The sequence below is a fragment of the Marmota flaviventris genome, chromosome 15 (genome assembly GCF_047511675.1).
Source record: "Marmota flaviventris isolate mMarFla1 chromosome 15, mMarFla1.hap1, whole genome shotgun sequence".
Lineage (NCBI taxonomy): Eukaryota > Metazoa > Chordata > Mammalia > Rodentia > Sciuridae > Marmota > Marmota flaviventris.
Window position 1 is genome coordinate 1701209 of NC_092512.1, and position 27241 is coordinate 1728449.

Below are 27241 nucleotides of genomic sequence, written 5' to 3' on the forward strand. Positions count from 1 at the left end.
CCTGCAGTCAGTCTCTGGCGGCCAGACCCTCCCTCCCACCCGTCTGCCCATACTCCTGCCAGCTACTTGGACTTTCCCTCCAGTGCCATGCTCACATGCCAACCATGTCCCAGTTGGAGCTAAATACTGAATTCCACCGGCTCAATACTGCATTTTTCCCCACGTGGAGAAGGCCGGGTCCTGGGTCAGGACGCTGAGCCAGAGGTGCCAGGTCAAGGCTCCCGCATCCGGGGAGGGTGGCTGGAGTAGAGTCCCTTTTTGGGGACCAATAATCTCAAGAGAGCATCTGCAGGTGAGGAGGCGAAGCCAGGGAGCCCTGAGGAGGATATCGAAGAAGGCATAGCCCAGCCTGGCCTTCCAGAACGTTCCACCCAGTGAACAGCCAGGAACACCAGGAGAGAAGCCTGAGAAGTGAGCCCGCGGGAAGGCTGAGGAGGATCCCGGAACCAACACGTTCTAGGCCACGCCCGGAGAGGTTAGGGGGCTGCGACTTCCGGTAGGAAGCTCCCCGAGGGGCACAGCTGCCTGCGCCAAGGTTCCCAAGGCAGCCCAGGCTTCTGAGGCAAGGTTCCTGAAGAGGTGGCCGCCTTCCGGGGAAGGTTCGCAGAGGGAGGCCCGACTTCCGGGCGGAACGTTCCTGACCCGGTGTGGTTTCCAGCCGGAAGAGCCGAGCAGGGGCCCGCTTAGGGCAGGAAGGTTCCAGAAGTTGGGCGGCGTGCACAGTAAAGTTCCTGGGCGGGGCGGAGGCTTCCTCCTGGAAGGTTCCAGAGGTGGGCCCGGCCTCTGCTGCCGCTTCCAGGGGGGAGACGGCTTCGGCAGGGACAGTTAGCCCCGTGGAGTGTTCCAGAAGGGCGGCGCGCCTTCTGACTGGAGGGTGCCAGGCGCGGAGCGACAGGCCCGCGGCCCTCACGAGGGCTGAGCGGCCGCGCGCCTCTGGCCCCAGGCCGCCTGCAGCCCCGGACCGCGATGCTCCCGACCCTCGACCCCGACCCTATCCCCTCGGACCCTCCTCCGGCTCTCGGGGCGGGAAACTCTTCCCCACACCCTGCCCTCTGGGCACCCTCCTCCCCGGGCCCTTCGCCCACCCCCGCGCCAGGGAGCCCTTCCCCCTCATGACATCCCTCCTCTCTGGGGTCCAGCCCCGTCCCACGCCCCTCCTCCGTCCTGGGCCCTCTGCGCCTCCACACCCCCTTCCCGGAGCCCTTCCTCTCCAGACGTGCCCCCTCATGACACCTCACCTGGACCCCCCTCCCTCGTAGCACCCCTTGACCCATGGACCCTTCTCCCCCACTCCCCTCATCAGACCCCCTACCCCAGTCCCTGGCCTTCAGGAACCCCTGTCTTGGTCCCCAGAATTCTCCTGCTGCCCACACTGTCCGCTCCCAAGGTGGCGTCCGCTCTCCTGTAGGACCTCCCCTCCTGTCCTCTCCCGGGCCCCATCCAGGCTCTTCTGGTTCCTTCCGACCCTCCTCTCAGAAACCCCGACCTGCCCAGGGCCCTGGACCCACACAGGGTCCACACTCTCGTCCTGTAGACCTGGGGTCCCCGAGACCCCTTTGAGCAGATGCTCTCAGTGTTCCCATGTGTCACCTCAGAGACACTTTAGTCCCGAGACCCTCCTTCAGGATTGAGCCCACGTTCTCATGGCTTCTCCCTGTCACCCCTGCTCTCTTAGTCTCACCCCTTTGTCCTTTAGTCCCTTCCCTTAGTGGGCAAAGGCCCCTCCTCCTGGAGCCCTGCCCACAGGACCTTCTGCTCCTGACCTCGGCCTCCTCGCCTGTGGCCCGAATCATCCTGCATCTCCAAAAGCCTCGACTTCTCAGTGGCCCCCGATCTTTCCCCTTCCCCTTCCTGGCTCACTGTGTGGGTCCACTGATGACTGCTCAAGGGGGAACTGGACCAGGTTCCCCACCTGCCCTGGTCCACAAGCATGCCTCTGAGCCTGCTCTTCCCTCTGGGCCCTTGAGGCTGCTGAGGCCAGCTCTGAGTCTCTCCTGCTGTCACCAGCAGCCTGGGCACAGCAGCATGCCTTCCGCTGGGCATGATCTGGGGCCACCTATTATTTGAAGTGTCCCCTTCAATTCCAAGCAGGAGGAAGTCCTAGTTCTCCTTTGGTGAGCAACTTCTGGCTTCCTGTAGCTGAAGTCAGAAAGTGGCCTCAGGGCTCCACCATCGCTTTCTGCTGTCACCAGCCTGCCTTTTGACCTCTGTGATCCTTTGGGCCTGGAAGCTGGCCCCAGCCACTCCTCTGCATTCTGAAGCCTCCTCCGCTTTGGGCTCTGGCTGTCTTTGGGGGTCCTGGTAAAGGAGTCAGATCTCAAGATCTCCCGTAGCGGGTCTCCCGGGAGCGCCGCCCCTCACTCCTGCTGGGTCGCGGTCTCCATCTGGCCTTCGCTTTTGAAGTCTGTTTGCCCTGGCAGACTCTGGCGTGCTTGCTCAGCACTTGCCGGTCTGTGTGGGCAGGCCAGCCACCACTTGAATTATTGCTGTTGGAGACGCTGCCTTTCCTTTTCTCCCGCGGCCCCTCACGTTTTCCGGTAGTTTTCGGTGGTCTGTGTGTGAGGTGTCTGAGACTGGGTTTCCTTGGACTTCCTCGGCTGTGGATCCGCTGGCCCTTTTTAAGTTTGTGGGGTGATGCTTTTCACTGCTCTTGGGACATTTCGGTACCAGTGGTCCTTCAAACGCTTGCTCCCTCCATGTGTGTCTTCTCCTTGTGCAGATCCAGTTGCGGGTGGGCCGCACAGCTGACTCACATGGATGCAGCTCCTCTTTCAGCTGCTATGCACTTTGGCCTTTCTCTCTTTCTGGGTAGCGTGTGGACATTTTCCGTAGGCCTCATCACGTTTGTTGTTTCCTCTTGCCGAGTCCAGTTGGCTGTTAATGGCGTCCAGGTGAATTTTTAAATTTCAAATATTTTGCTTTTCTTGGTTCAGGAATATCCATTTGATTCTTCTGATAGGTTCCGGTTCTGTGGGGAGGGGGGCCTGTGAGGAAGGCGGGAGACTCCTGTGGTGGTTGATGCTGGGGGCGTGAAGTGCAGCAGGGAGCCGGCTTCTCGCTGACTGGCTGTGGGTCTCTTCACTTTCAGGTCCAAGCTCCTGCCCTATATGATGCTCCCCTTGTTCCTGCTCCTCTTTGTGGGGCTCCCACTTGTGGAATCCCATTTTACCAACGTGACCAAAGCCGTTCCAGCTGCTTGTAAGTATCATCTTTTCTGAGACATGGAGGGCATATGGATTCTCCTCGAGTTGCCCGGGGTCCCAGGAGGACGTGGCAGGAATTTGGCCATCTGAGCTAGCTGTGGTGTGCATTGTCAGTGTTGTTGGGAAGAACTGAGGGTCAATTGGGCTGTGTTTGTGTGCAGGGGAGAGAAAGGAGGAAGGATGGCTTCCCTCAAAGAGCAGCTGACCAGGAGACCTGAGGGGGAGCTTGGAGGTGACCCTTGCCCATTAGGGACAGCAGGAGAGGACAGCAGTGTCCAGGGAAATCCAGGAACATGCTGGCTTCTTAGGGGAGCGTCCAGACTTCCTTGGAGAGGTGGGCCCCTCTGCAGAGCTCATGGTCCCCGCATGTCTTCCTGAGAAGAGGGAAAGCTCCTAGGTTGGCCTGGCTTCCCTCCTGGGAGCAGGTCTTGGCCAGACTGGGACTGCACTGAGACCAAGCTGTGCAGGCTCAGGCAAGTCTTTGGGAGAGAGGGCAGGGCCAGCTACTGCATGGGGAAGACGAGATGGTAATGGGTGGAAGGATACGTTGGGGCAGAAGCCCAAGGCCTGCTTTCCCTCCCTCAGGGACCTTCAACGTGCAGTGCCATGAATGTGTGGCTGAAAACACGTTTGATTGCCCGAGGCTCAGGACGTGCTTATACGACCATAGACGCTGTATGACCGTAGCTGCACGTAAGTGTCCCTGTGCTCTTTTCACACCTGTGGTCCATCGTCTAGCTTGAGCGGTTTTGGGGGTGGAGTCTGTATGGTTCTCTTTCTGCACCCTGACCTGCTTCCTTCTCCTGGTATCTCCCCGCCCTGAGGACTGATTCCCAGGTCCTGCCATGCCTCACGTAGGGCACTGTGCACCAGCTTGTGCGGTCAGCTGAGGGGAGGGGGAGCAGAGTCCACACCTGCCGTGTCTTCAACGGTAGGAATGTTGCTGGACCTGCAGGTCTCTCGCTTGGGTCTCCCTGCTCATGTATGTAGATACCTCAGTGTAGCCTGGTTGATCGTCATTTGAATTCTGGTCATGTGCCGGGTGTGGGGCGGGGCGGGGGGGGGTGTCCAGCTGTCCAAGTCCGAGCAGCAGATGTGCTTCGACCCCTCAGGGCCATGCCGGTAACACTGTCACACACAGATGGTGTCAGGGCAAAGCTGGCCCCCCAAAGTGTTCTTGCTTCTTCCTTGCAGGCCTCTAGTGCTGTGAGGCAGGTGTGCGTCTCCCCAGGGCGTTACTGTGAAGACCCATGTGGCCAGAGGCTCAGGGACCCAGAGGCAGGCAGTCTGTGGGATTGTGACAGACAGCTGGAGGTCTTGTCTGGGCCCTGTTCAGGACCCTTCCTCTGGTTGCTGTCTTCCCCGACCTGAGTTTGTTTCTGCAGCTTCAGGTGCCTTTCTGTTTCCCGAGCTGGGTGTAAAGACCTCCAGACTGCCCCGTCTTCACTGGACCAAGTGCCCTCACGCTGTGGTGATGTGCTGAGTTGGGACAGCAGGAGGCTGAGAATCTGGCTTTGTCACCGTGGTGGGCCACTGGTGGGGACCTTGATGGGTTATGTGTTGTCATTTCTCAACTATTGTTGCAAGTGAGACTGGCTGATGTTTTCTGAGGATCTGCATCCCGGTGTGGCTGCATTAGAGCTGGCAAAGGGAGAAACCTGAATGACATTTGTAAGGGTGGAGTGAAGCAGGGACCAGTAGTCTGCGCAGGCATGGTGGCCTTCTACAGCGCTTGACCTGGTTTGAGTCAACTTCCTGTCATTGTAGCCTATACCTCACATAATCATAAGGACGCAGGTTTGTTTGGGTTCACAGGTTTATAGGTTTCAGTCCATGACTGGTTGAGCCTGGGGCTGAGCCTCATGGAGCAGGTGGAGGACCAAAACTGCTCACGTCATTGCCGGGAAGTTCATTGTGTGTATGCGCACACAAACACACACACACACACACACACACACACACATACAACATAAAACTAACCATCCCCCCCCACCACCACAACAATAAAACAAAAAACAAAAACCCAGGAGAAGGAGAGGCCTGGGGCCCCATCACCCCTTAAAGGGCATGCCCTCTGTGACCTGAAGCACTCCCAGTAGGCCCGACTGCTGAAAGATTCCCCAGCTTTTCCATTGCACCATGGTGGGGAGCAAGCCTTTAACACATGGACCTTTGGGAGCCACCTACATTCTAAACTAGAGCAACAGTGGACTGCATCCTCCTTTAGATCCATCCACCTTTCCCATCCACCTTCCCCTGTGCTGGGTCTTTTTTTTTTTTTTTGATGAATTTTATTTTGACTCATGCATTATTAACACAAGTAGACATAGCAATGCACTGTTGCTTTTTAAAACTATCTTTATTTATTTTTAAGTGGAGCTGAGGATTAAACCCAGTACCTCACATATGTGAGGCGAGCACTCTACCACTGAGTCACAACCCCAGTCCCTGTGCTGGGTCTTTTAACCAGTAGCTTCATGGCTCTTGCAAGTACACCAGTGAAGCAGTTTACACATTTCTGCAGGAGACCTCTTGGTATGGGCCTGATGGGGAGGACAGAGGTGTATGGCTTTTGTTATTTTCCTGAGAAGTCTGACTTTCCCTTCTGCCTCAGTGGCAGGTCGCTTGGCTCCGGATGGTTCCTCTGATCTTCAGTTCTTTCTCACTTCCTGCTGTCATCTTGGGAACTGTGACAGCTCTGTTTGACATCTGTCCCCATACTTGTTTAGGGGTTACCCTTACCTAAGTGAACCCGATGGACACTAGGACACAGAATCCTGTGTGAGAGGTTGGTGAGATCTGGGAGTGCATTCTCCCTTCAGGATATTTGTTGATTTCAGGGGCTTTGTAAGACCAAAAGCAAAAATCACTATATGGGAAAATTTGATTGTCAGAGACTGAGCCTCCACCCACACCCTACTTTGGAAGGACACATAGGTGAATGGAACAGAAGAGAGAACCCAGAAACAGCCCCATACAAATATGCTCAACAGATTTTTGACAAAGGTGCAGAGTTCATTGGTAGGGGAATAGTGGCCTTATCACCTGTAGGTTAAAGGCACCTTGACCTAAAATCTTACACTAAACGTAACCCCAAATGAACCATGGGCTTCGGTGTAAAAGGCTAAACTCTAAAACATTCAGAGAGAAAATCTTCAGTATCTAGGGTGAGGCAGAGTTTGTAAACTTGATACCAAAGTGTGATCTTTGAAAAGCCACCACTGGGACATTGGCCCTAAACCAATTAGTGTTTTATCATATTATTCATTTTTAAACAGTGCATTATAGTTACACATAGTAGTGTAATTTATTTTCACATATTTGTACATGCATAAAATGTAGGGATTTCATCAGTTGCATTCCCCAGAACACTCCTTTACTCTTCTCACTCTCTGCTGATCCATTTTTTTCTACTCTCCTGCTCAACCTTCGATTTTTATTAGATCCTTTCTCATATTTTTTTTCTTTTTTCTATCTATCTTCCACAAATGAGAGAAAACAGATAGGATCCTTGACCTTCTGAGTTTGGCTTATTTTGCATAATGCTCTCAAGTTCCATCCATTTTCCTGCAAAATTTTTCTTTATGGCTGAATACATCTCCCTTGTGTGTATATATATACCACATTCATCATTCATTCATTGGTGGACACCTAGGCTGGTTCCATAGTTTGGCTGTTGTGTGAATTGTGCTGCTATAAACACAGGCTTGCATGTATCACTATAGTATGCTGACTTTAATGCTTCAGAACAAATATCAAGGAGCGATATAGCTGCGTTGTGTGGTGCTTTCATTCCTAGACTTTTTAAAGACCTCTGTACTGATTAAGTACTACTGAAAAGTAGTTGTACTTTTCACCACACTATCACTTATTGTTGTTTGTATTCTTGATGACTGCCCTTCTGACTGGGGTGAGAGGAAGTCTCAGTGTAGTTTTGATTTGCATGTCCCTATTTGCTAGAGATGTTGAGCATTTTTTCATGTGTTTATTGGCCTTTTGTATTTCTTCTTTGGAGAAGTGTCTGTTTAATTCATTTTCCCACTCATTGATTGGGCTGTTTTTCTCTTGTGAGGTTTTTTGAGTTCTTTATATATTCTAGATATTAACTCTCTGTCAGAAGAGGAGTCAGCCAAGGTTTCTCCTATTCTGTAGATTCTCTCTTCATGCTCTAGTTGCCTTTGCTGTGCAAAAGCTTTTGAATTTGATGCCATCCCATTTATTAATCCTGGGTATTCCTTCTAGCTTTAGGAGTCCTGTTGAGGAAGTCCAAGCCTGCATCCACCTATACAGGTGTGTTGATCTTATGTTCTCTTCTAGGAATTGCATGGTTTGGGGTCTGATTCCTAGGTCTGTGATCCATTTTGAGTTGACTTCTGTGCAGGGTGAGCAATAGGGATCCATTCTCATTCTTCTACATATGTATGACCAGTTTTATCAGCACCATTTGAGAAAAGTCTCCAATCTGTTTTAGGCACCTTTGTGAAGGGTCAGATGATGGTATCTGTGTGGGTTTGTCTGTGTCTTCTATTCTGTTGTTCTGTGTGTCTGTTTTATGCCAGTACCATGCTGTTTTTTTTTTTTTACTATAGCTCTTTAGTATAATTTGAAGTCAGATATTTGATGCCTCTAGCCTGGCTCTTATTGCTCAGAATTGCTTTGGCTACTCTGAGTCTTTTATTCTTCTAAAGGAATTTTATGACTTTTCACCCCTAGTTCTGTGAAGAAAGTCATTATATTTTGAAGGGAATTGCACTGAATCTGTAGAATGCTTTCAATAATATGGCCACTTTAACAATATTACTTCTGCCTATTCATGAACACTCAAGTCTTTCCATCTTCTAAAGTTTTACTCAGTTTCTTTCTTCAGTGTTCCATATTTTTTTTTTTGAGAGAGAGAGAGAGAGAGAGAATTTTTGAATATTTATTTTTTAGTTTTCAGTGGACACAACATCTTTATTTTATTTTTATGTGGTTCTGAGGATCGAACCCAGCGCCCTGCGCATGCCAGGCGAGCACCCTACCACTTAAGCTACATCCCCAGCCCAGTGTTCCATATTTTTATTGTAGAGGTCTTTCACCTCTTTAGTTAGGTTATTCCTAGGTATTTTATTTTTTGTGACTACTGCTGATGGAATTGTTTTCTTGGTCTGTCTCAGTAGGTTCATTATTGGATTATAGAAAAGCCATTAATTTTTAACTTATGCTCTCTGTTTTAAAGTAAATATTTTTATTAATTTTTGTTCAGATTCTTTTTAGTTATATAAAACATTGGGATACATAATCAAAACACATGGAATATAATTTGCTCTAATTCAGTCCTCAGCACTTCCTTCCTCTACCTCCCTCCTCCCTCCTGCTCCCCTGATTTTTGTATGCTGATATTGTATTGTGCTCCTTTGCTGAATTGATCAGCTCTAAATGTCTTCTGGTGGAGATTTTTGGGTCTTCCAAATATAGGATCATGTCATCAGCTAACAGAGGTAATTTGACTTCTTCTTTTCCTATTTGTATCCCTTTAATTTCTTTCTCTTGCCTGATTGCTCTGGCTGAAGTTTCAAGGACAATGTTGCATAGGATGGTGAGAGTGGACATCCTTGTCTTGTTCCTGATTTTATAGGAAATGCTTTCAGTTATTCTCCATTCAGTGTTCTGTTGGCTTTAGGTTTTCCTTATATAGGCTTTGTGAAAACGAGGTAGATTTCTTCTATCCATGGTCTCATCAGTTCTTCTTTAACATATACACATGTTAAATTTTCTTTGAGAGCATCATGTGATTTTTGTCCTTAATTCTATTTAGATGATTAATTACACATATTGATTTGCATATGAGAGACCAACCTTTCATTGCTGGGATGAAACCAACTTGATCATGGACATTTTTTTTCTTTTGTTAATTAGAGCTTTATGACTATACATAGTAGTTGAATTCATCCTGACAAACTCATACATGCATGAAAATTGATTTCAATTCATTAGCCCCTGTTTTCCTTCCCATCCTTCCCTGCTTCTTCCTCTGCTCTACTAGATTCCTTTTGCTTGTCTATTAATTTGTATTTAATTGGTTCTTTCTGTAATCTTATTATTTCCTCCCCCTTTTAAAATTTTATTCTAACTTCCACATATGAGAGAAAACATCAACCTTTGAGTTTCTGAGCTTGGCTAATTTCATTTAACAGTCTCCATTTCCACCCATTTACTGGCAAATGGGTGGAAATGGAGACTGCTAAATGAAATTAGCCAAGCTCAGAAAAATTCATTCTTTTTAACAGCTAAGTAGAACTCCATGGAGACTGTTAAATGAAATTAGCCAAGCTCAAAAAAATTCATTCTTTTTAACAGCTGGGTAGAACTCACTCCATTATGTGTGTGTGTGTATACATGCACGTGCACACACACACAATTTCTTATTCCATTGCTCTATTGATGAGCGTCACAAATTTAGCTGTTGTGAATTGTGCTGCTATAAACATTGATGTGGCTGTGTCACTGTAGTATGTCAATTTTAGATCTTTTTGGGAGAATACCCAGAAGGGGAATAGCTGGGTCCTATGGTGGTTCCATCCCTAGGTTTTGGAGGGATCTCCAAACTGCTTTGCAGAGTGTTTGCATTAGTCTGTAGTCCCACCAACAATGGGCAAGTGTTCCTTTCTCTCACCACGTAGCCAGTATTTATTGTTGTTTGTATTTTTGATCCTTGCCATTCTGACTGGAGTGAGATGGAATCTTAATGTAGTTTTGATTTGCATTTCCCTGATTGCTAGACATGTTGACATATTTTCATGTGTTTATTGATTTCTGTTTAGTTCTTTTGCCCATTTATTGATTGGGTTATTTGCTTTTTTAGTGCTAAGGTTTTTTAGTTTTTTGTATATTCTGTATATTAATCCCCTATCAGAGGAGTAGCTGGCCAAGATTTTCTCCCATTCTATAGGCTCTCTCTTCATGCTCTTGTTTCCTTAGCTGTGCAGAAGGTTTTTAGTTTAAGGCTATTCCACTTATTGATTGTTGATTTTACTTCTTGTGCTTTTGGGGGTCTTAAGAAGTCTGTGCCACCACTGATATGATGGCATGTTGACCCTGTGTTTTATTCTAGCAGTTGTAAGATTTCTGGTATAATTCCCAAGTCTTTGACCCATTTCAATTTGAGTTTTGTGCAGGGTGAAAGAGGTTTAACTTCATTTTCCTATGTTTAGCTATCCAGTTATCCCAGCACCTTTTGTTAAGAGGCTATCTTTTCTCCAAGATATGTTTTTGGTACCTTTGTCAAATATCAGATGGCTAAAGATTTGTACTACAGTTCTGTAGTACAATTTCAGATCAAGTATTGTGATGCTTCCTGCTTCACTTTTCTTGCTTAGTATTGCTTTGGCCATTCTGGGTCTCTTATTCTTCCAAACAAATTTAAGAATTGTTTTTTTCTAATTCTGAAAAAAGAATGTATTTTGTCAGAAATTGCATTGAATCTGTGTATTGCTTTTGGTAGTATGGCCATTTTGATAATACTAATTCTGCCTATCCAAGAACATGGGATGTCTTTCCATTTTCTAAGGTAATTTTCAATTTTTTTCTTTGGTGTTCTGTAATGTTGATTACAGAGCTCTTTTACCTCCTCGGTTAGACTAATTCTCAAGTTGTTTTTTTTTTTTTTTTGAGATAACTGTGAATTGGATAGTTTTCCTGATTTCTTCCTTGACTGAATCATTGTTGGAGTATAGGAAAGCTATTGATTTATGGGTGTTGATCTTCTCGCTTGTTACTTTGCTAAATTCATTTGTAAGCTCTAGAAGTTTTCTCTTGGATTTTTTTTTTTTTGGATCTTCTACATATAGGATCATATCATTAGCACACAAGAGAGTTTGATTTCTTCTTTTCCTATTTGAATCTCATTAATTTTCCTTTTCTTGCCTGATTGCTCTGGCTAATATTTAAGGACTGTATTGAATAGGAGTGGTAAGAGTGTACAGCCCTGCCTTACTCCTGAATCTAGTAGAAATGCTTTTAGTTTTTCTCCATTTAGTATGATATTGGCTTTGGGTTTGTCATAAATGGCCTTTACAATGTTGAGGTAAGTTCCTCTGATCTCTAGCTTCTCCAGCATTTTTAACACAATGGGTATTGGATCCATTCATATCACAGGCCTTTTCTGCATCTATAGAGATGATCATGCAATTTTTGTTCTTAATTCTGTTTGATGAATCACATTACTGTTTTGCCTATGTTGAATCAACTTTGCATTCCTGGAATGAAACCCACGTCATCATGGTGTATTAGTTTCTTTATGCTAATATTTTATTTAGGGTTTTTGTATCTATATTCATCAGGGATATTGGTCTATAGTTTTTTTTCTTGATGTGTCTTTGTCTGGTTTTGGTAACAGAGTTATCCTACCTTGATAAAACGTATTTGGGAATGTTCCCTCTCTTTCGTTTTCCTGAAATAATTTGAGAAAGACATGTTAGTTCTTCTATAAAGATCTGGTAAAACTCAGCTGAGAAACTATCAGATCCAGGCTATCAGATCCTTTTGGAAGGCTTCTAATTGCTATTTCAATCTCATTACTTGATATTATTTTATCTAGCATTTATGTATCTTCCTGGCAGGTCATATGTGTCTAAAAATATGTCCATGTCTTCCAGATTTTCCAGTTTATTGAAGTGTAAATTTTCAAAATAGGATCTGATAACCCTCTGGATTTCAAAGGGTTCTCAAATACCTCCTTTTTCATCTCTCATCTTGATTTGCTTCTTAACTTTTCTTTTGGTTAATTTGGTTAAGGTTTTGCCAATTTTATCATTTCAAAGAACTAACTCTTCATTACATTGATCCTGTGTATTTTTTTGGTTATTCTCAATTTCATTGATATTTTTTCTGATGATCTTAATTTTTACCTGTCTTCTACTGGTTTGGGGTTAGTTTGCTCTTCTTTTTCTAAGCTGGGGCATAAGCTTATTTATTTGGGGTCTCTCTGATTTTTTAATGTAGACATTCATTGCTGTAAATTTGCCTCTTAGAACTGCTTTCACATTGTTACAGAAATTTTGATATGTTGTGCCTTTGTTCTCATTTATTTCTAAGAATTTCTTGATTTCTATTATCATTTCTTCTTTGGTACACTCTTCATTTAAGAGAGTATTGTTCAATTTCCATGAGTTTAACAACGTGGTTTCTATTTTTCTTGCTGTTGATTTTCAGTTTCATTCTATTATGATCTGATAGGATACATGGGTATATCATTTTTTTATATTTGCTAAGATTTGATTTGTGGCTTAGAATACGATCTGTTTTGGAAAAAGTTCCATGCAGAGCTGAGAAGGTAAATTCAGCTGTTTCATGGTGGAATATTCTGTAGATGTCCATTAGGTCCATTTGATTCATAGTGCTATTTAGGTTGAAGATATCTTTGCTGACTTTTTGTTTTGATGGCCTGTCTATTGATAATAAGAGTATTTTTAAATCCCCAGTATTATTGTTTTGGGGGTCTATGTGGAATTTAATATCATGGAGTATATTTTCCATGTATCTGGGTGCATTGACATTTGGGGAGTAAATGTTTACTCTGGTAATGTCTTCTTGTTGGATTGTTCCCTTTACTAGGATGTAATGTCCTTTGTCTCTTCTGATTAATATTTTTTTGGGGGGCTGGGGATGTGGCTCAAGCGGTAGCGCGCTCGCCTAGCATGCGTGCGGCCCGGATTCGATCCTCAGCACCACATACAAACAAAGATGTTGTGTCCGCCGAAAACTAAACAATAAATATTTTTAAAAATATATATATTTTTTTGGTACTGGGAATTGAATCCAGGGGTCCTTAACCACTGAGCCATATCCATAACTTTTTTTTTTTAGTATTTTGTCTTGAGACAGGGTCTTGCTAAGTTGCTTAGGGCCTCACTAAGATGCTGAGGCTGGCTTTGAACTTGCAATCCTCCTGCCTCAGTCTTCCAAGTCTCTGGGATTACAGGCATGTGCCACCATGCCATGCTTCTTCTAATTAATTTTTGCTTGAAATCTACTTTTTCAGATATGAGAATAGGTATTCCTGCTTGATTTATTGGACCAGATGCCTGGAATATTTTTTGCCATCCTTTTACCTTCTGCATGTAGGTGTCTCAGTTGGGTCTCTTATAAATAGCATATATAGCTGAATTTTGTTTTTTGATCCATTCTGCTAATCTGTGTCTTTTATTGGGGAGTTGAGGCTACTGACATTCAGTGTTAGTATGGATATGTGTTTGTGCTTTCCTGCCATTTTTTTTTGCTATATTTTTTATCCTGTCTTACTTCTTAATGGATCATTATTCTATTGATCTTCCCTTGTTTGTGGGCTTTGGGGATTGTTTTTTCATTCCTCTGTGTTAAATTTATCTTTGAGTATTCTTTGTAGTGATGGTTTGGTGTTCATGAATTCTTTTAGTTTATTTTTGTTGTGGAATGTTTTTTTAAAATTTCCCCCTTGAATTTGAAACTGAGTTTTGCTGGGTATACTAACCCTGGATGACAGTTGTTTTCATGTAGGATTTGGAATATCTCATTCCAGGCTCTCCTTAATATTAGGATCTAAGTAGAGAAATCAGAAGTGAGTCTTGTTGGTTTGCCTCTAAATGTGATCTATTGTTTTTCCCTTGGGGCCTTTAATATTCTTTCCTTGTTTTCTATGTTAGGCATTTTTATTATGATATGGCTCAGTAAGCTTCTCATTGGGTAGGTCACTTTGGGGTCCTGTAAGCCTTGTATGTAGATATCTATCTCATTTCTGTTTTCTGTAACTATCTCCTTGAAAATGTTCTTTATGCCTTTAGTTTGTATTTCCATGTTCTTTTCTATCCCAGTGATTCTCAGGTTAGTTCTTTTAAAGTTATCCCAGACTCTTGTATTCTGGTCATGCTCTATAATTTTTTCTCCTTGCTGCTTTCTGTGTATTCAGGATCATCTAGCCTGTCTTCAGTGCCTGAAGTTCTGTCTTCAAGGGCAGAGGTTCTTTTTTTTTATATCATCTAGTCTGTTATGGATACTTTCAAGTGAGTTTGTCATTTGATTGATCTTGTCTTTAATTTCTAGGAGTTCTGCTTGGTTTCTTTCACTTTTTCTATTTATTAAAAGTCTTTCATCTCCTGTAATCACTCTCTTAATTTCTTCCTTAGATGTTCTTTGTTCATCAGTTTTTTATAATCTTTCTCTGGGTTTTTGTCTACCTCACTCTCAGTGGATTCCTTTGTTGAGGGATCGTGGATTTTGGGAGGAGATATTTTTGCCTGTTTTTTCATGTTTTCAGAGGTATTGGTCTTGAAGTGGTTTCTTCTGCTTTATTTTTTAGGGCACAGTTTTCAGTTGCTAAAGTGTCCTAGGGTGATCTGGATTGAGATCTCCTTATAGGTATGGTGTCCACAGCCTTTGTGTTATTTCACTCTTTTTCTGTCATAGCAATGGATATCCATAGGTGGGACCTGAGAGCCCACCCTAAGCTGTTTCCACTTGGGGCTCATTTGTAAGTTACGTTTTTGTCTCTTCTGTTCTTTGTATTAAAGTATTGCTGAAGATTGAATGTCATTAATTTGTGTGTGGAGCAAGGCACTGTCTTTGGGTTGAGTTTAGTGCAACAGCAGAGTTTCTTTTTTTTTTAAATTTTTATTTATTTATTTATTTTTTAGTCATGCATGACAGTGGAATGCATTTTGATATATAATACATACATGGAATGTACGTACATCAATCATATTGTCTATTCTCTTCTGCCAGCAGCCGAGTTTCTACCCTGTGAATTTGTAGTGTCCCTGCAGGTTTCCAGTACCTCACAGATTAGGGGAAAACAAATAATAGCAACAACCAATGCAAATAATATACAGAATTAAATTAAATACTTGGTTCCTGCTATGACATCTACAATGTTAATTGACACAGACACACACACACATACACACACACACACACACACACAAAACTCAGAAATGGTAGGGTCAGCAGTTGCCATTAATAAAAACAATAAGTAACCATGTATTATATCTGGCATTAAATCAAACAGTAGGTGTCAAGTTTGGCATCCACAGCAGTAATAATTGCAACAATATTAATGGTTGGGGCAGATGGTATATAAACCAATTAGTTCTAAAAGATGATAAGAATACAGTTAATTAAGAGAAAAGAAAATATTATGGAAAGTTAGAAAAGAGTTTACAGTTTCAAAAAGTGAACAGAGAAAATGCAAAAGAGGTGTAGGTATGATGGTTCTTAAAGGAGAAGGAGGAAAAAATAGAAGTAAAAAATGAAACGAAGAGTGAAAGAGAAAACAATAGAATTTGGCTGTTAGCAGAAGAAAAGAGAAACGAGAGAAACAGACAAATTAAAATCAATACAAAACAGTACCAAAATATACTAATCAAAACCCTCAATCTTCAAAAGACAAAGCAAGGAAAAATAACTACATTTAAAAAATGCTACAAATGAGAGAAAAAGAAACAAATATGTGTAGTGTACATGTCCATGAATCAAATCAGCACAAAACACACACACATACACAAAAGGGAAAAAGATTCATAATGAAAAATTAAGGAATTTTTTCAGCATAGTCAATGAGCATATATGTTCACTGTGTCCAACTGTCTTTCTTTCCTCCTTCTTGAGCTGTCTACTAAGCACGAGAATTAAGGGCAAAGGGTTGTTAAACCCTTCCTATTTTTGTGTTGCTAGCCAAGTGGCCAGTTGAAGTTAAAAATTCTCAGCTTCCCTTCTCACCAGTATGAGGTAGGATGGGGTGGGAAGTACTGTCAGCTGGAGTTTTGTCTGCACAGACCAGGCGATGCACTCCCAAGGCAGAGCTGCTGCAGAGTTCTGTGAGTGGATTCCCTTAGGTGGGGCTAAGGTCTAATCAGGCCTGGGGGGGTGGGTTTGTTGGGTGGTGATTGATCTTGAGAGATTAGATCAGCACACTTCTAAGGGCTGCAGTTGCTGATGTCTGCTGGGAATCTGGATCCCAGGAGTTTCCCCAGGATTCTGCTTGTGGAGTAGAGGAGCAAATCTTTTACCCTCTCTGCTGCCTAAGAACAGCCATTCCAGGCTTCCCAGGCATAGTTCCAGAGCATGTTCACATCCATCCATTTGAATTTCCCATCTGCTTCAGCTGGTTCTAGAGCCACCAGACTCAAAATGGGAAGCAGGCCGGGATCCCCTTTGCTTTTCTGACTTGAATCTCTCTGGATAAAATATTCTTTGTGCCTGTTGCGCTCTTGTTCTGCTAAGTGCAGCCTAGGTCATGCAACAGGTACTTGTTAGGACCCTGTAGTTAGCTGTCTTGCCTCAATTAGTCCTGTGGCAGCAGCTGCAAGATGGTGCCTGCCTCAGCTCTCCAGGGCCTGTTGGAAACACAGGGTGCTTTTCATGCACCAGTGGATGATGCAGCCTCTGGATCAGCCAAGGACAGACTACTTTTCTGATCTCAGGATTTTCTGTACTAAATCTGTCCATTGTGTTTCTGGCATTCTCACTCCCTCTGTGCTGATCCAGCGCTGCTGTCGCAACCAGGTTGGCTCCAGTGTATTCTCTCTTCTTTGTTTAATGTATCCAGATTTGTGAGTCTTCAAGACACTCTGACTATCTATTATTGAGTTTTAGTGAAATCCCTCTTTCACCTGACTCATAGAGAAGCAGTATTCCTGCTTGCCGCCCCCAACCTGCATGGGCAGCTGAACTTAAGGTTGCTCATGTGAATTTCCTGGGACACCAAATAAAACACAGACACACACTTTACCTTTAAATCAAGCTTCAGGACGGCTCCTCCACTCTCGACCTCAAGCTCCCCAAATGGGAGAGCGAGGAAAGTAACAAGAGGCTGGCAAGAGAGAGAGGACACGTTCGGAAGTGAGCTTTTATTGGGGGGACCCTCATTCTTAGAAAGTTCCATCTAAAAAAGGTCAGGAGGGGCAGGGTCACAAGGACAGATGAGTGTAATTTGACCCAAGGGGCTGCAGGACAGCACACCTACACCTGAAGGCACATCCTCTACCTCCAAGATGGGGACAGTGTCCAGATCACTAAGAAAGTAGATGGACAGAGCCTCTCCACCCACGGGAAGGAGAATGTGAATCATTCAATGAGACATCTTCCCACATATTCCCCCTTTTTTCTTTGAAAAAGTAGGTGATTGGTCACTTTTTTGAGTCCTTGAATCCTTGTTTTGAAGGCTCACCATCCTATAATTACAATACAAGAGAGAATAATACAAGAATATACCATGCAGAATGCTTAAGAATGTTTCCAGGTTAAAGCCATTCAATTCTCTCAGTATTTGATCAGCTAAAGAAGTAGGATCTGAAAAATCAATCTTACTTTTTTGTATAACTTGAATATGATGATGGAGCTCCAAAAGATCTAAGCTGTAGTTATTATTTTGCCAAATACCCAACAAATGGTTTTTAATCTTCTCCCAATCCTGTTGGGAAGCATTGTATTTGGCAGCAGTAATACACACATACTTATAGCTAGCACAACTTTTAAGTCTTTCCTTGAATTTCAAAGCAGAAAGTTAATTACCAATATTTATGACAGTATCCTCTAAGGCATTTAGCTTAGTCTCAATCCTTTCATCAATATTTATTTGATTATGAAGAGCATTGGAAGTATTCTGAGCCAAATTATTAAGAAAATTTGCATGTTGAATATTTTGAGATATGGCCACTGAAGCTGTTACTGTTGAAGCAATAAAAGAAACCAAGGCAACAATTCCCACTATTGAGTCCAAGAGCACGTTTGGGTCTCGCTAGCTGGGCATGTATTTGTTTTAAGACTTGAAAACCAGTATCAGTGTACCATGGTTCTGAAATATTAGTTGGTAATAAGACAAAAGAGGGCTGATGGAGTATCAGTGTTACTTTTACTTTATTATATCTGGTGCTACAGTTAGTTAAATTACATTTACTACATGTTACAAGATAGCTATCATCTTTCCATTTAACTTTTACATTTCCAGTAATTAAAACGTAAGGAGATTGAACTCAGGCTCATAAGCTATAGCAAGAACCTTCCTTACAGTTCTTGCCTACAGAGTCTGGTATAGGTTTGTCAGTAAAATGTAAGCATTCTGAGGCAGCAGTTAAGTGCCAAACATCTTTCTGAATGCCACCTTCGCAGAAGGTCAAGATGTTGCTAACAAATCCTCCAGGATTCATGACATTACTCTTGTGCAACTGCCTTTTGTCAATTTTAATAGACTAGTCCAAAATATACCCACTATTTCTAGACACCTTATGTTGTACTGGAAAAGTATTTATACAATCCATCGCTTAGGAAAGGTGCCAATTTCTGTCGCAGAATGGTTAGGACAAGAGGTATTCATGGACGTTCTGCTGAGATGACTGGTTTGTTATGAGAAAGTCCCATTTTAATAACTGATCTGATATAAGGTTTTGAGTCTCCATTAACAGTACCATTAATTGGTCTAGGTCTCCGAACTGCTGTCTTTTCCTCAAATGACACTTTTAGACAGTCAGCATGTTTATCGTGGGACCAACACAAAGGTAATTAGGCACTGTAGCCAGAATAATTAAATCCAGTCACATGATTGGGAGTAATATGAGTGTCTGTAAATCCTCCCATCATGTATGAGTCATTAGTAAATACTGGGATGGATTCTCCAGACCACACTGCTGGGTGTACTAGAGGTGGATCTGGAAAATATAGTCCAATAAGTTTCTCCCTGATTCTCTTTTACCTGACAGCTCAACAGAGCTATTATAGCAGCAAGCATCATCATTGGAGATTAACTTTTCCTTGCTGTTGAATCATTTATGTAGCCTGCAGTTGTCAATTTCTTCAGGTCCTTCCATGAGATAAGCTTCCTCGTTCAGTTTCTTGGGGTCATCACTCTTCTCTTCTTTCAAGGTTTCTTCTTTTTGAGGGAAGGCTTCTTTGGGTCAATCTTCAGTCGTTTGAATCTTGGTTCTATGTCCTCCATGCCAGATGGCGCGTTTAGGTACCCAAATAGGATGAAAAGCACCTTCTGGAAAAATACAAGCATGACCTCTACCCCACGTAGTCACTGGATATGGTCCTTTCCATTGTCCAGTCTGTAAGTCCTTCCACCAAACTCAGCCTAAAGGGCCTGTTGCTGTAGAAGACATGTCGCTTAGTTGCAGTGTGACCTTCTGAGTCACAATATGGAAAATTTAAAACAAACCGCATGATTGAGATTATTTTGGGGAGTCATAGTCCTATCTCCCCCTTTTAGTTTTTGTAATTGTAGCTTAATAGATAAATGAGCTTGTTCTACAATGGCTTGACTTTGAGGGTTGTAAGGAATACCTGTTTTATGGTCAGTATAAACTCTTGGCAAAATTGTTGAAAGGAAGAGCTTACATAAGCCGCGGTGCCTTATCAGTTTTAATCTGTAAAGGACATCCTTATACTGCAAAGGCAGCTAAACAATGAGAAATAACATGTTGAATATTTTCTTTTGCATGGGCTGTAGCAAAGCTAAATCTAGAGTAAGTATCTACAATTATATGTACATAATATTGTTTACCAGATTAATGAATGTGAGTTACATCCATATGCCATAATTGATTTGGTTTGATCCAGATGGTAAAGATGGAGTGTGTATAACACACTGGGGGTAGTGACGTACAATTTGATGAGCTTGTTCTCTGGTTATATTAAGTTTTTTATGTAAGCTAGAAGCATTTTGATGATGTAAAGAATGCGAAGCTTGTGCACAGTCATACAAAGATATTTGCTGACAAACAGCAACCAATTTATCAATCTTCTCATTACTTCATGTTAGGGGCCCTGGAAGATTAGTGTGGGCCCATATATGACCTATAAAACATGGGTGCTTTCACATTTGTACCATCCTTTGTAGGGTATGAAACAAATTGAATAACTCTTGTGATTATGTATATCCAGTAATTGAAGTTTCAATATTTTTCTTAATCCCTACTGCATATAAGCTGTCAGAATAAATATTAAAGGGCTCATTTGCAAAATGACTTAAAGCACAAATGAGAGCTTGTAGTTCTGCTCGTTGGGCAGAAGCATATGAGGTTTGTATTACCTCTATATGAACATGCCTATAAAAACCTGCTTTAGGGCTGGGGATGTAGCTCAAGTGGTAACACGCTTGCCTGGCATGTGCAGGGTGCTGGGTTCAATCCTCAGCACCACATAAAAATAAAATAAAGATGTTGTGTTGGGCTGGGGTTGTGGCTCAGAGGTACAGTGCTTGCCTAGCACATGCAAGGCCCTGGGTTCGATTCTCAGCACCACAGAAAAAAATAAAATAAATAAAATAAAAAGTGTTGTGTTCAACTACAACTAAAAAATAAAATTAAAAAAGATGTTGTGTCCACTAAAAACTGAAAAATAAATATTAAAAAATTCTCTCTCTCTCCTTTCTCCTCTCTCCTCTCTCTCTCTCGCCTCTCTCTCTCTCTCTCAAAAAAATTTTTTTGGAAAAAAAAACAAACAAACCTGCTTTACCTGAACTTGAGCCATCAGTGAATTCTATTAGTGTACCATTTATTGGTTGTGTACATATAATCCTTGGGAAAATAAATGGTGTTATTAATATAAATTGAATAATTTTATCATGAGGATAATGACTCTCTATCTGACCAGAAAAATTAGCAAAAGCTACTTGCCATAAATTAGAAGTTTGAAAGAGCCAGTCATTTTGTTGAGCAAAAAAATGGAATGATTATAATATTAGGTTCTGATCCAAATAGCTGTAAAACTCTTGTTCTGCCCTTTATCACTAATTGAGCAACAAAATCATGAAAAGGAGTTAATGACTTTTGAGGAGAGTGAATTAAATGAATTCACTCAATAACTCCCAGTGTTTGCCATATCGCCGCTGTAGGAGCATGAGCAGTTGGAAATATCAACAAATATATAGGCTCTTGAGAATTAGTAAGCTGAACATTTTTAATAGCAATTTCAACTTTCCTTAAAGCTGTTCTTGCCTCTGCTTTGAGCTGACAAGAAGAACTTGGAGAAGGATCTCCCTGTAATATCTGGAAGAAAGTTAGCTTTAAAGATGGCTTCAGCCAATTAATATCTCCTAATAATTTTTGAAAATTATTAAGAATGTTTAGCTCCTTGACTCTTATTTGTAAGTTTTGAGGATGGATTGTATGTCCTTCAATCATATAACCTAGATATTGAAAAGGAGATGTCCTTTGCACCTTCTGAGGTGCAATGCACAAATCCATTGCTGTGAGTGAAGTCTCTAAAAGGGCAAAAAATTTTAAAAGTACCTCTGAATTAGCATGAGTTAAAAGTATGTCATCCATAAAAATGAATAATATATGCATCAGGGAATTTTTCCCTCACAGGCATGATAGCCTGTGCCACAAAATTTTGACATAGGGTAGGACTGTTACACATTCCCTGAGGCAGCACTTTCCAGCAATATCTTTTAACTAGTTCTTTAAAATTAATTGCTGGGACACTAAAGGCAGACTTTTTTACAGTCATCTGGGTGCAAAGGTATAGAGAAAAAACAGTCTTTTAGATCTACTACTATCAAATTATAATCTAAAGGAATAGCTGTAGGAGAAGGAAGCCCAGATTGTGATGCTCCCATGGGCTCTATAACACGTTTAATAGCTCTGAGATCTTGTAATAATCTCCAATTACTAGATTTTTTCTTAATTACAAAGATGGGTGTGTTCCAAAGGCTGAGCATAGGCTCTAAATGACCAGCTTGAAGCTGTTCTTCAACTAACATATGAGCTATTTTAAATTTTCCCATGTTAAGGGCCATTGACTAACTCATTAATTTTCTCTGTTTTTTTTTGGGGGGGGGGTCGGAAAAAAAGGTCAGGGCCCCTACCAAAAATTTTGGCTGAGTGCATTAATTAATCTCTGTCGAGGAGATGGGATCATAAATAAGTATTCGGCCTGTAAGTTTCTCTCAGTTTCCCTAGGAGTAGATCCTTGATTAAATTCCTCAAATCACCTGATAGAATTTGGAGTTAGTAATAATAATCCCAAGTTGCTTAGAATACCTGTACCTCATAGGCTCACTGGTAATGTGTCCAAAACATGAGGCTTAAAGATTCCAGTGTTACCATCTCTATCTTCCCAGTGAAAATAGATACTGGGCACTCTGGGCAGGTTGAGAGATCTGCCCTATGCCTTCTAAATTGGCTGGCGCGGTATGTAAAGGCCAGTTTTGGGGCCAAAATCGGCGAGATAAAACAGATTTATCTGTCCCAGTATCTGTGATTCCTCGAAATTTTTTAAGATTGATTTTAAGTTCCAGTAGGGGGCACTCCTGCCAGATTAATTGAGCCCAATATACTCAGTCCGGGGGACCTGGAAGTTGAGGTTTTAAGTGGGCTGTCCGCGGAACAACAGGGTAAAAGTACTAAATGTCTTTAGTAGAGAGCTGAATAGCATATTCTGATTTTACAGTGACTGTTAGCTCATCTCTAAAATCTGGATCAACAACTCCTGGTATTACTTGGATTCCCTCTTTAAAACTAATTTGTGCCAAAATTAGGCCTAAAGTACCTGGGGGTAATGGCCCACAGATTCCAGTAGGAACTTGCTGTGGTCCCATTTGAGGTGTTAAATCTATTACCATGGCTGGCCGTACTGTCTGGGTGGAGCTGACTGGTAATAATGACCATCCGCCATGGTGGGTTGTGATGATGTCAAAGCCTGCAACTCTAGCTCTTCCTCTGCACCGATTATTTGGTGGTCCTGGGGTAGGCCTATATTCCATTTTTTGGCCCTGAAGAAGGCGGAAGTGAAGTCAGAAATGGAGGCACGTCACTGCCATATCTGTTCCCATCCCCCCTTGCCATGAAGCTTTTTGTTCTGTAATGCCACTGGCGTGAACCAGGAAAGGTTTCTGCCCTGTTGTGTGCCAAATGCCCAGTCCTACCACAATTAAAACACTGCCCTCGGGAATGGCGTCTCTGGGATTAGAGCTGAAGTACCTGCTTTAAAGTCAAGGTGAGTGTAAAACCTTGTAATTGTGTGGGACCAACATCTGCACAAAGGCGAATGAATTCAGAGACTGTCCCTTTTTTTTTCAATGAGGTGGGAGGATGTCTTGACAAACTTTATTGGCGTTTTCAAATGCTAGCTGTTTAACTATGAATTCAGAAGCGTTTGAATCTCTGATTGACCTGTTAGCTGCCTGGTATAGGCACGCTACAAAATTGGAGAATTGTTCTTCCAGGCCCTGTTTTATCTGATTGAAAGCTAAACTCGTTTGATCTCGGGAAGAAATTTAAAGCCAAGCCTTTTTGGCACATTCAGTGATCTGGTCACAAATGGCTAAATCGTAATTTAACTGTCTCTCTAGGTCCGTTATCATTTCTAAGGGAGCTTCAAGATTTTGTCTCTTGTTTCTTTGAGCCTGTTTGGTACAATAATCAGTCCAGTGGGACCACCAGAGGAGATAATCACCCCCAGAAAGGCAAGCATTTGCCATTGAAATTCAATCATTTGGGAGTAAAGGCTCCTGGCATAATGAATTGAGTAGGCTTTGTAAAAATGGCGAGTTAAGGCCACAGGTACCGCAAGCATTTTTGAGTTTTTTTAGAGTCTTAAAGGGAACTACAGCGTGCATGTGGACATGCGGTTTTGTTCGTTAATCTGTTCAAAGACTGGAAAAAGCTGAAAACCTGTAATGTCTTCCCCCACTTCCTGTGCTCTTCTAAGGCCACATTGTAGTGGCGTAAGCATGGCAACCACCAGGTCAGAGTAATGACAGAATCTCATTCTCCTGGAGGAGAGCATCTGAATTTGGATGGCGGATGCTGGCCCAGCTAAATGTAATTTAGCAAAGCCCTCCCCAGGTCTTCCTTACCTGTAGACTGAGTCCCCTCAGACTGTGACTCTTTTTCGTCTGTATATTCCTGTCTGTCTTGGTTCTCTTCATTTTGAATTTGCCTCCCAGAAATCCGATGGGGGAAAAATTGTGCTCTATATGTGTAATAAGAATTGCAATGCATTCTGCTGTCGTGTATTTAAAAAAATAAAATCAGTTTAAAAAATTCGATCTGGGCTAGTCTCTTCTCTGGAACACGTCCCTTGGCACTCATCTAAAGCTGCTGACTCTTGTCTGGCTCAGCGGAGACTGAGCTTTTGATTTTAGATCTTACCCTGATGCAGCTTGTCTGCGACTGGAGAGTTGCAGGCTAAGCGAAATTTGACTCTGTCCTCAGTCCCGGTAGGAAAAGACAGAACCACTTCGAAGCAGCCTTGGGCTGTTTCTCCTACTCCAGACTTGTAACTTCTCTCTGAAGCCATTTCAACAAGTCTTGGGGACCACTGGTCCTGATCTAGGTCATCAAAGAGACACGTTTCTAATGCAGTCCACCTTTTGAACACTCTCTATTGTACTTTTAGACAGTTGGCAGAGAGACACCCTTTATATAGTTTTCTACCTAGTTTCTCCCAAGTACATAAATCCGGTACGACTTGTTGACCGTTTTCAGGAACTGGACTAGCTAGGTCCTTTTGATTTGCTTTCCTCTCCCATTGGTTATTGTGTCCAGAATTGTTAAATACATTTCTTTATCTGAAGTCATGGAACTGCCCATGATAATTCTTTAATGTCCTTGGCTCTAAAACTGTCTGCTTCCTCTGTGACCCTTCAAAAATTCAAGGTAAATTAAATTTCTATAGCGCGCTCTCTCTCAGTCATCCTGGAAATTCACCACCGAGCGGTCCCTCATTCTGGTGCCATCTTCTGCCCCCGACCTGCATGGGCAGCTGAACTTAAGGTCGCTCATGTGAATTTCCTGGGACACCAAATAAAACACACACACTTTACCTTTAAATCAAGCTTCAGGAAGGCTCCTCCGCTCTCTACCTCAAGTTCCCCAAATGGGAGAGTGAGGAAAGTCACGAGAGGCTGGCAAGAGAGAGAGGGCACGTTCGGAAGTGAGCTTTTATTGGGGGGACCCTCATTCTTACAAAGTTCCATCCAAAAAAGGTCAGGAGGGGCAGGGTCACAAGAACAGGTGAGTGTAATTCGACCCAAGGGCTGCAGGACGGCACACCTACACCTGAAGGCACATCCTCTACCTCTAAGATGGGGACATGTCCAGGTCACTACAAAAGTAGATGGACAGAGCCTCTCCACCCACGGGAAGGAGAATGCCAGTCATTGAGCGAGACAGCTTCCCACGCCCACTGCTTGAATCTCAGCCCAGGAGCAACAAGGAATATAGCCTCCTCTAGCCTGACATCTTTTATTTCAGATCATGGTGATTTTTAATGCAGGTTGGAAATATTTTAAAGAGGATTTTTCTATCTAGGTTGATCGGGATATTTTTCTTTAGTTTTAGTGTTCTTATCTGATTTTTCACCTGGGGATTCTTGAAGGTCTCAGGTGAAGCTTGGATTAGGTAGCTCTGGCTGGCCAAGGTGACAACATTAGTTGTGGAACACTAATGGAATGTGGCATTGTGTCCATGCTGCGGGGAGTTTGGTTTTAAGAGCCTATCACCATTTGCATGTGACTGCAGAAGCTTGAAACAGACTGGGGGTATGAGGGAAGAGCTTGTCCTAGAGGGGTCGTACCAACTACAGGAAATCAGAGAAAGGACAGATAAACATAGGCTGTCCTGCTAATAGTTGAGAGGTTGTTGAGAGGTTGTTTACCATCTAGGGGTGTTGGGTTCATTATCTTTATTCACCAAAGAATTGAAGAACAGGACACAGAGATGGCAAGCAAGCAGTAGGTTTATTGCAAAAGTGATGGTAACAGAGAGAGGAGGGCTCCGGAGCCTGGGGTACAGTGGGGGAGTTTTGACTTGTTCTTTTTATGGTCTCTGGAATATCCTCTTCTTTTTGTGGAGGAGGGTTACTAGGGATTGAACTCAGGGGCATTTGACCACTGAGCCACATCCCCAGCCCTATTTTATATTTGATTTAGAGACATGGTCTCATTGGGTTGCTAAACACCTTGCTTTTGCTGAGGCTGGCTTTGAATTCACAATCCTACTGCCTCAGCTTCCTGAGCCACTGGGATTACAGGTGTGCACCACTGCTCCCAGCTTCTCTCTCTTCTTCTCCCCTATCCAAGCTCTCCTTGTTATTATTTGTTGGTTCCCCCATGTCCATATGTCTGTTTTAGTTTTTCTGTTGGATCTGCTGCTTAAGCGCACAAGTATAGAAGTGTCTGTCTGGGTCCCCCACTTTCATCATTTGGGAAGTTGACCTCCTGGGAAGACCCTCTGCATGCTCCTTTAGTCTGGCCCTGCCCCTGACTTTCTCACTCTCCATCTTGCCCTGGCTGCCTGTGCCTTTCTACATCTCCCTCAAGGTTGCCAGGACATAACTAGAAAATGACTTCTGGCTCCACTTAATTTCTAAGAGCTCTAGAACACTTAAGACAAAAAATGAGCAGAATGTTTCATTTGTATATCTATATGACAAAGTGCCAAGATGCCATATGGAGGGCTAGGATAGAAACAAAGATGACAGCATGGACAGAAAAATATCTTTAGAGGAAGTTGTTTTCAATCCTCTTGTGGACTAGAACATTCTCTTTGTCACAAATTCTAGGCAATGGAATGTTGGAACATTTGGGAATGTATGGAGCTAGTCATGTTGAATATTCTGTTGAATAAACCAATGATTTTCATCACCATTTTTTTTTTCAGGTGTGAGCCCTCGTTTATTACTTGTTTACAAGAACTGTACTTGGAATTGCACATTTGTGTATGCTGCTGAACAGCCTCCGGAAACTCCAAGAAGAGTGCTCCCTAATCAATTCTATTTTGCTAATTGTTGTGGTGGTATGTCTTGCAACTCTGGAGGACCTACCAATGTAGAAAGAGATTTTTTACCTCCACAGATAATTGAGGAGGACTTTGTAGCAGAGTCTGCATATTTGGGGAAACCAAAATTCTTCCTGAGCTTTGCTTCCATCATCGTCAGTAATACACTGACTTGAGATGGCCTCTTGGAGTCCATTCATCTTCCCCTGTTGCTCAGAATGCTGCTGTTCTCTCTTGGAGACGCTGATGTGTCAGGCCTCCCGTCGGCCCCTTCATGCCTTGTTGTAAGAGCAAAATAAAGGAAAA

General features: G+C 42.9%; 1 protein-coding gene across 3 annotated transcripts; it reads left to right on the forward strand.

Annotated features, from left to right (window-relative positions):
* The first annotated feature begins 709 nt into the window (after positions 1–709).
* On the forward strand, positions 710–27241 carry Gml (glycosylphosphatidylinositol anchored molecule like). 3 transcript variants are annotated; one of them, XM_071602393.1, is made up of 5 exons: positions 748–770; positions 2720–2891; positions 3089–3198; positions 3789–3896; positions 26819–27241. In XM_071602393.1, the coding sequence occupies exons 2-5, from the start codon at positions 2881–2883 to the stop codon at positions 27109–27111; spliced, it is 522 nt and encodes a 173-aa protein (XP_071458494.1). In that variant the 5' UTR covers positions 748–770; positions 2720–2880; the 3' UTR covers positions 27112–27241. The 3 variants fall into 3 exon arrangements, with proteins under 3 accessions (XP_071458495.1, XP_071458494.1, XP_027808623.2); XM_027952822.2 differs by lacking the exon at positions 26819–27241 and adding an exon at positions 4589–5066; XM_071602394.1 differs by lacking the exon at positions 2720–2891 and having other exon boundaries at positions 710–770.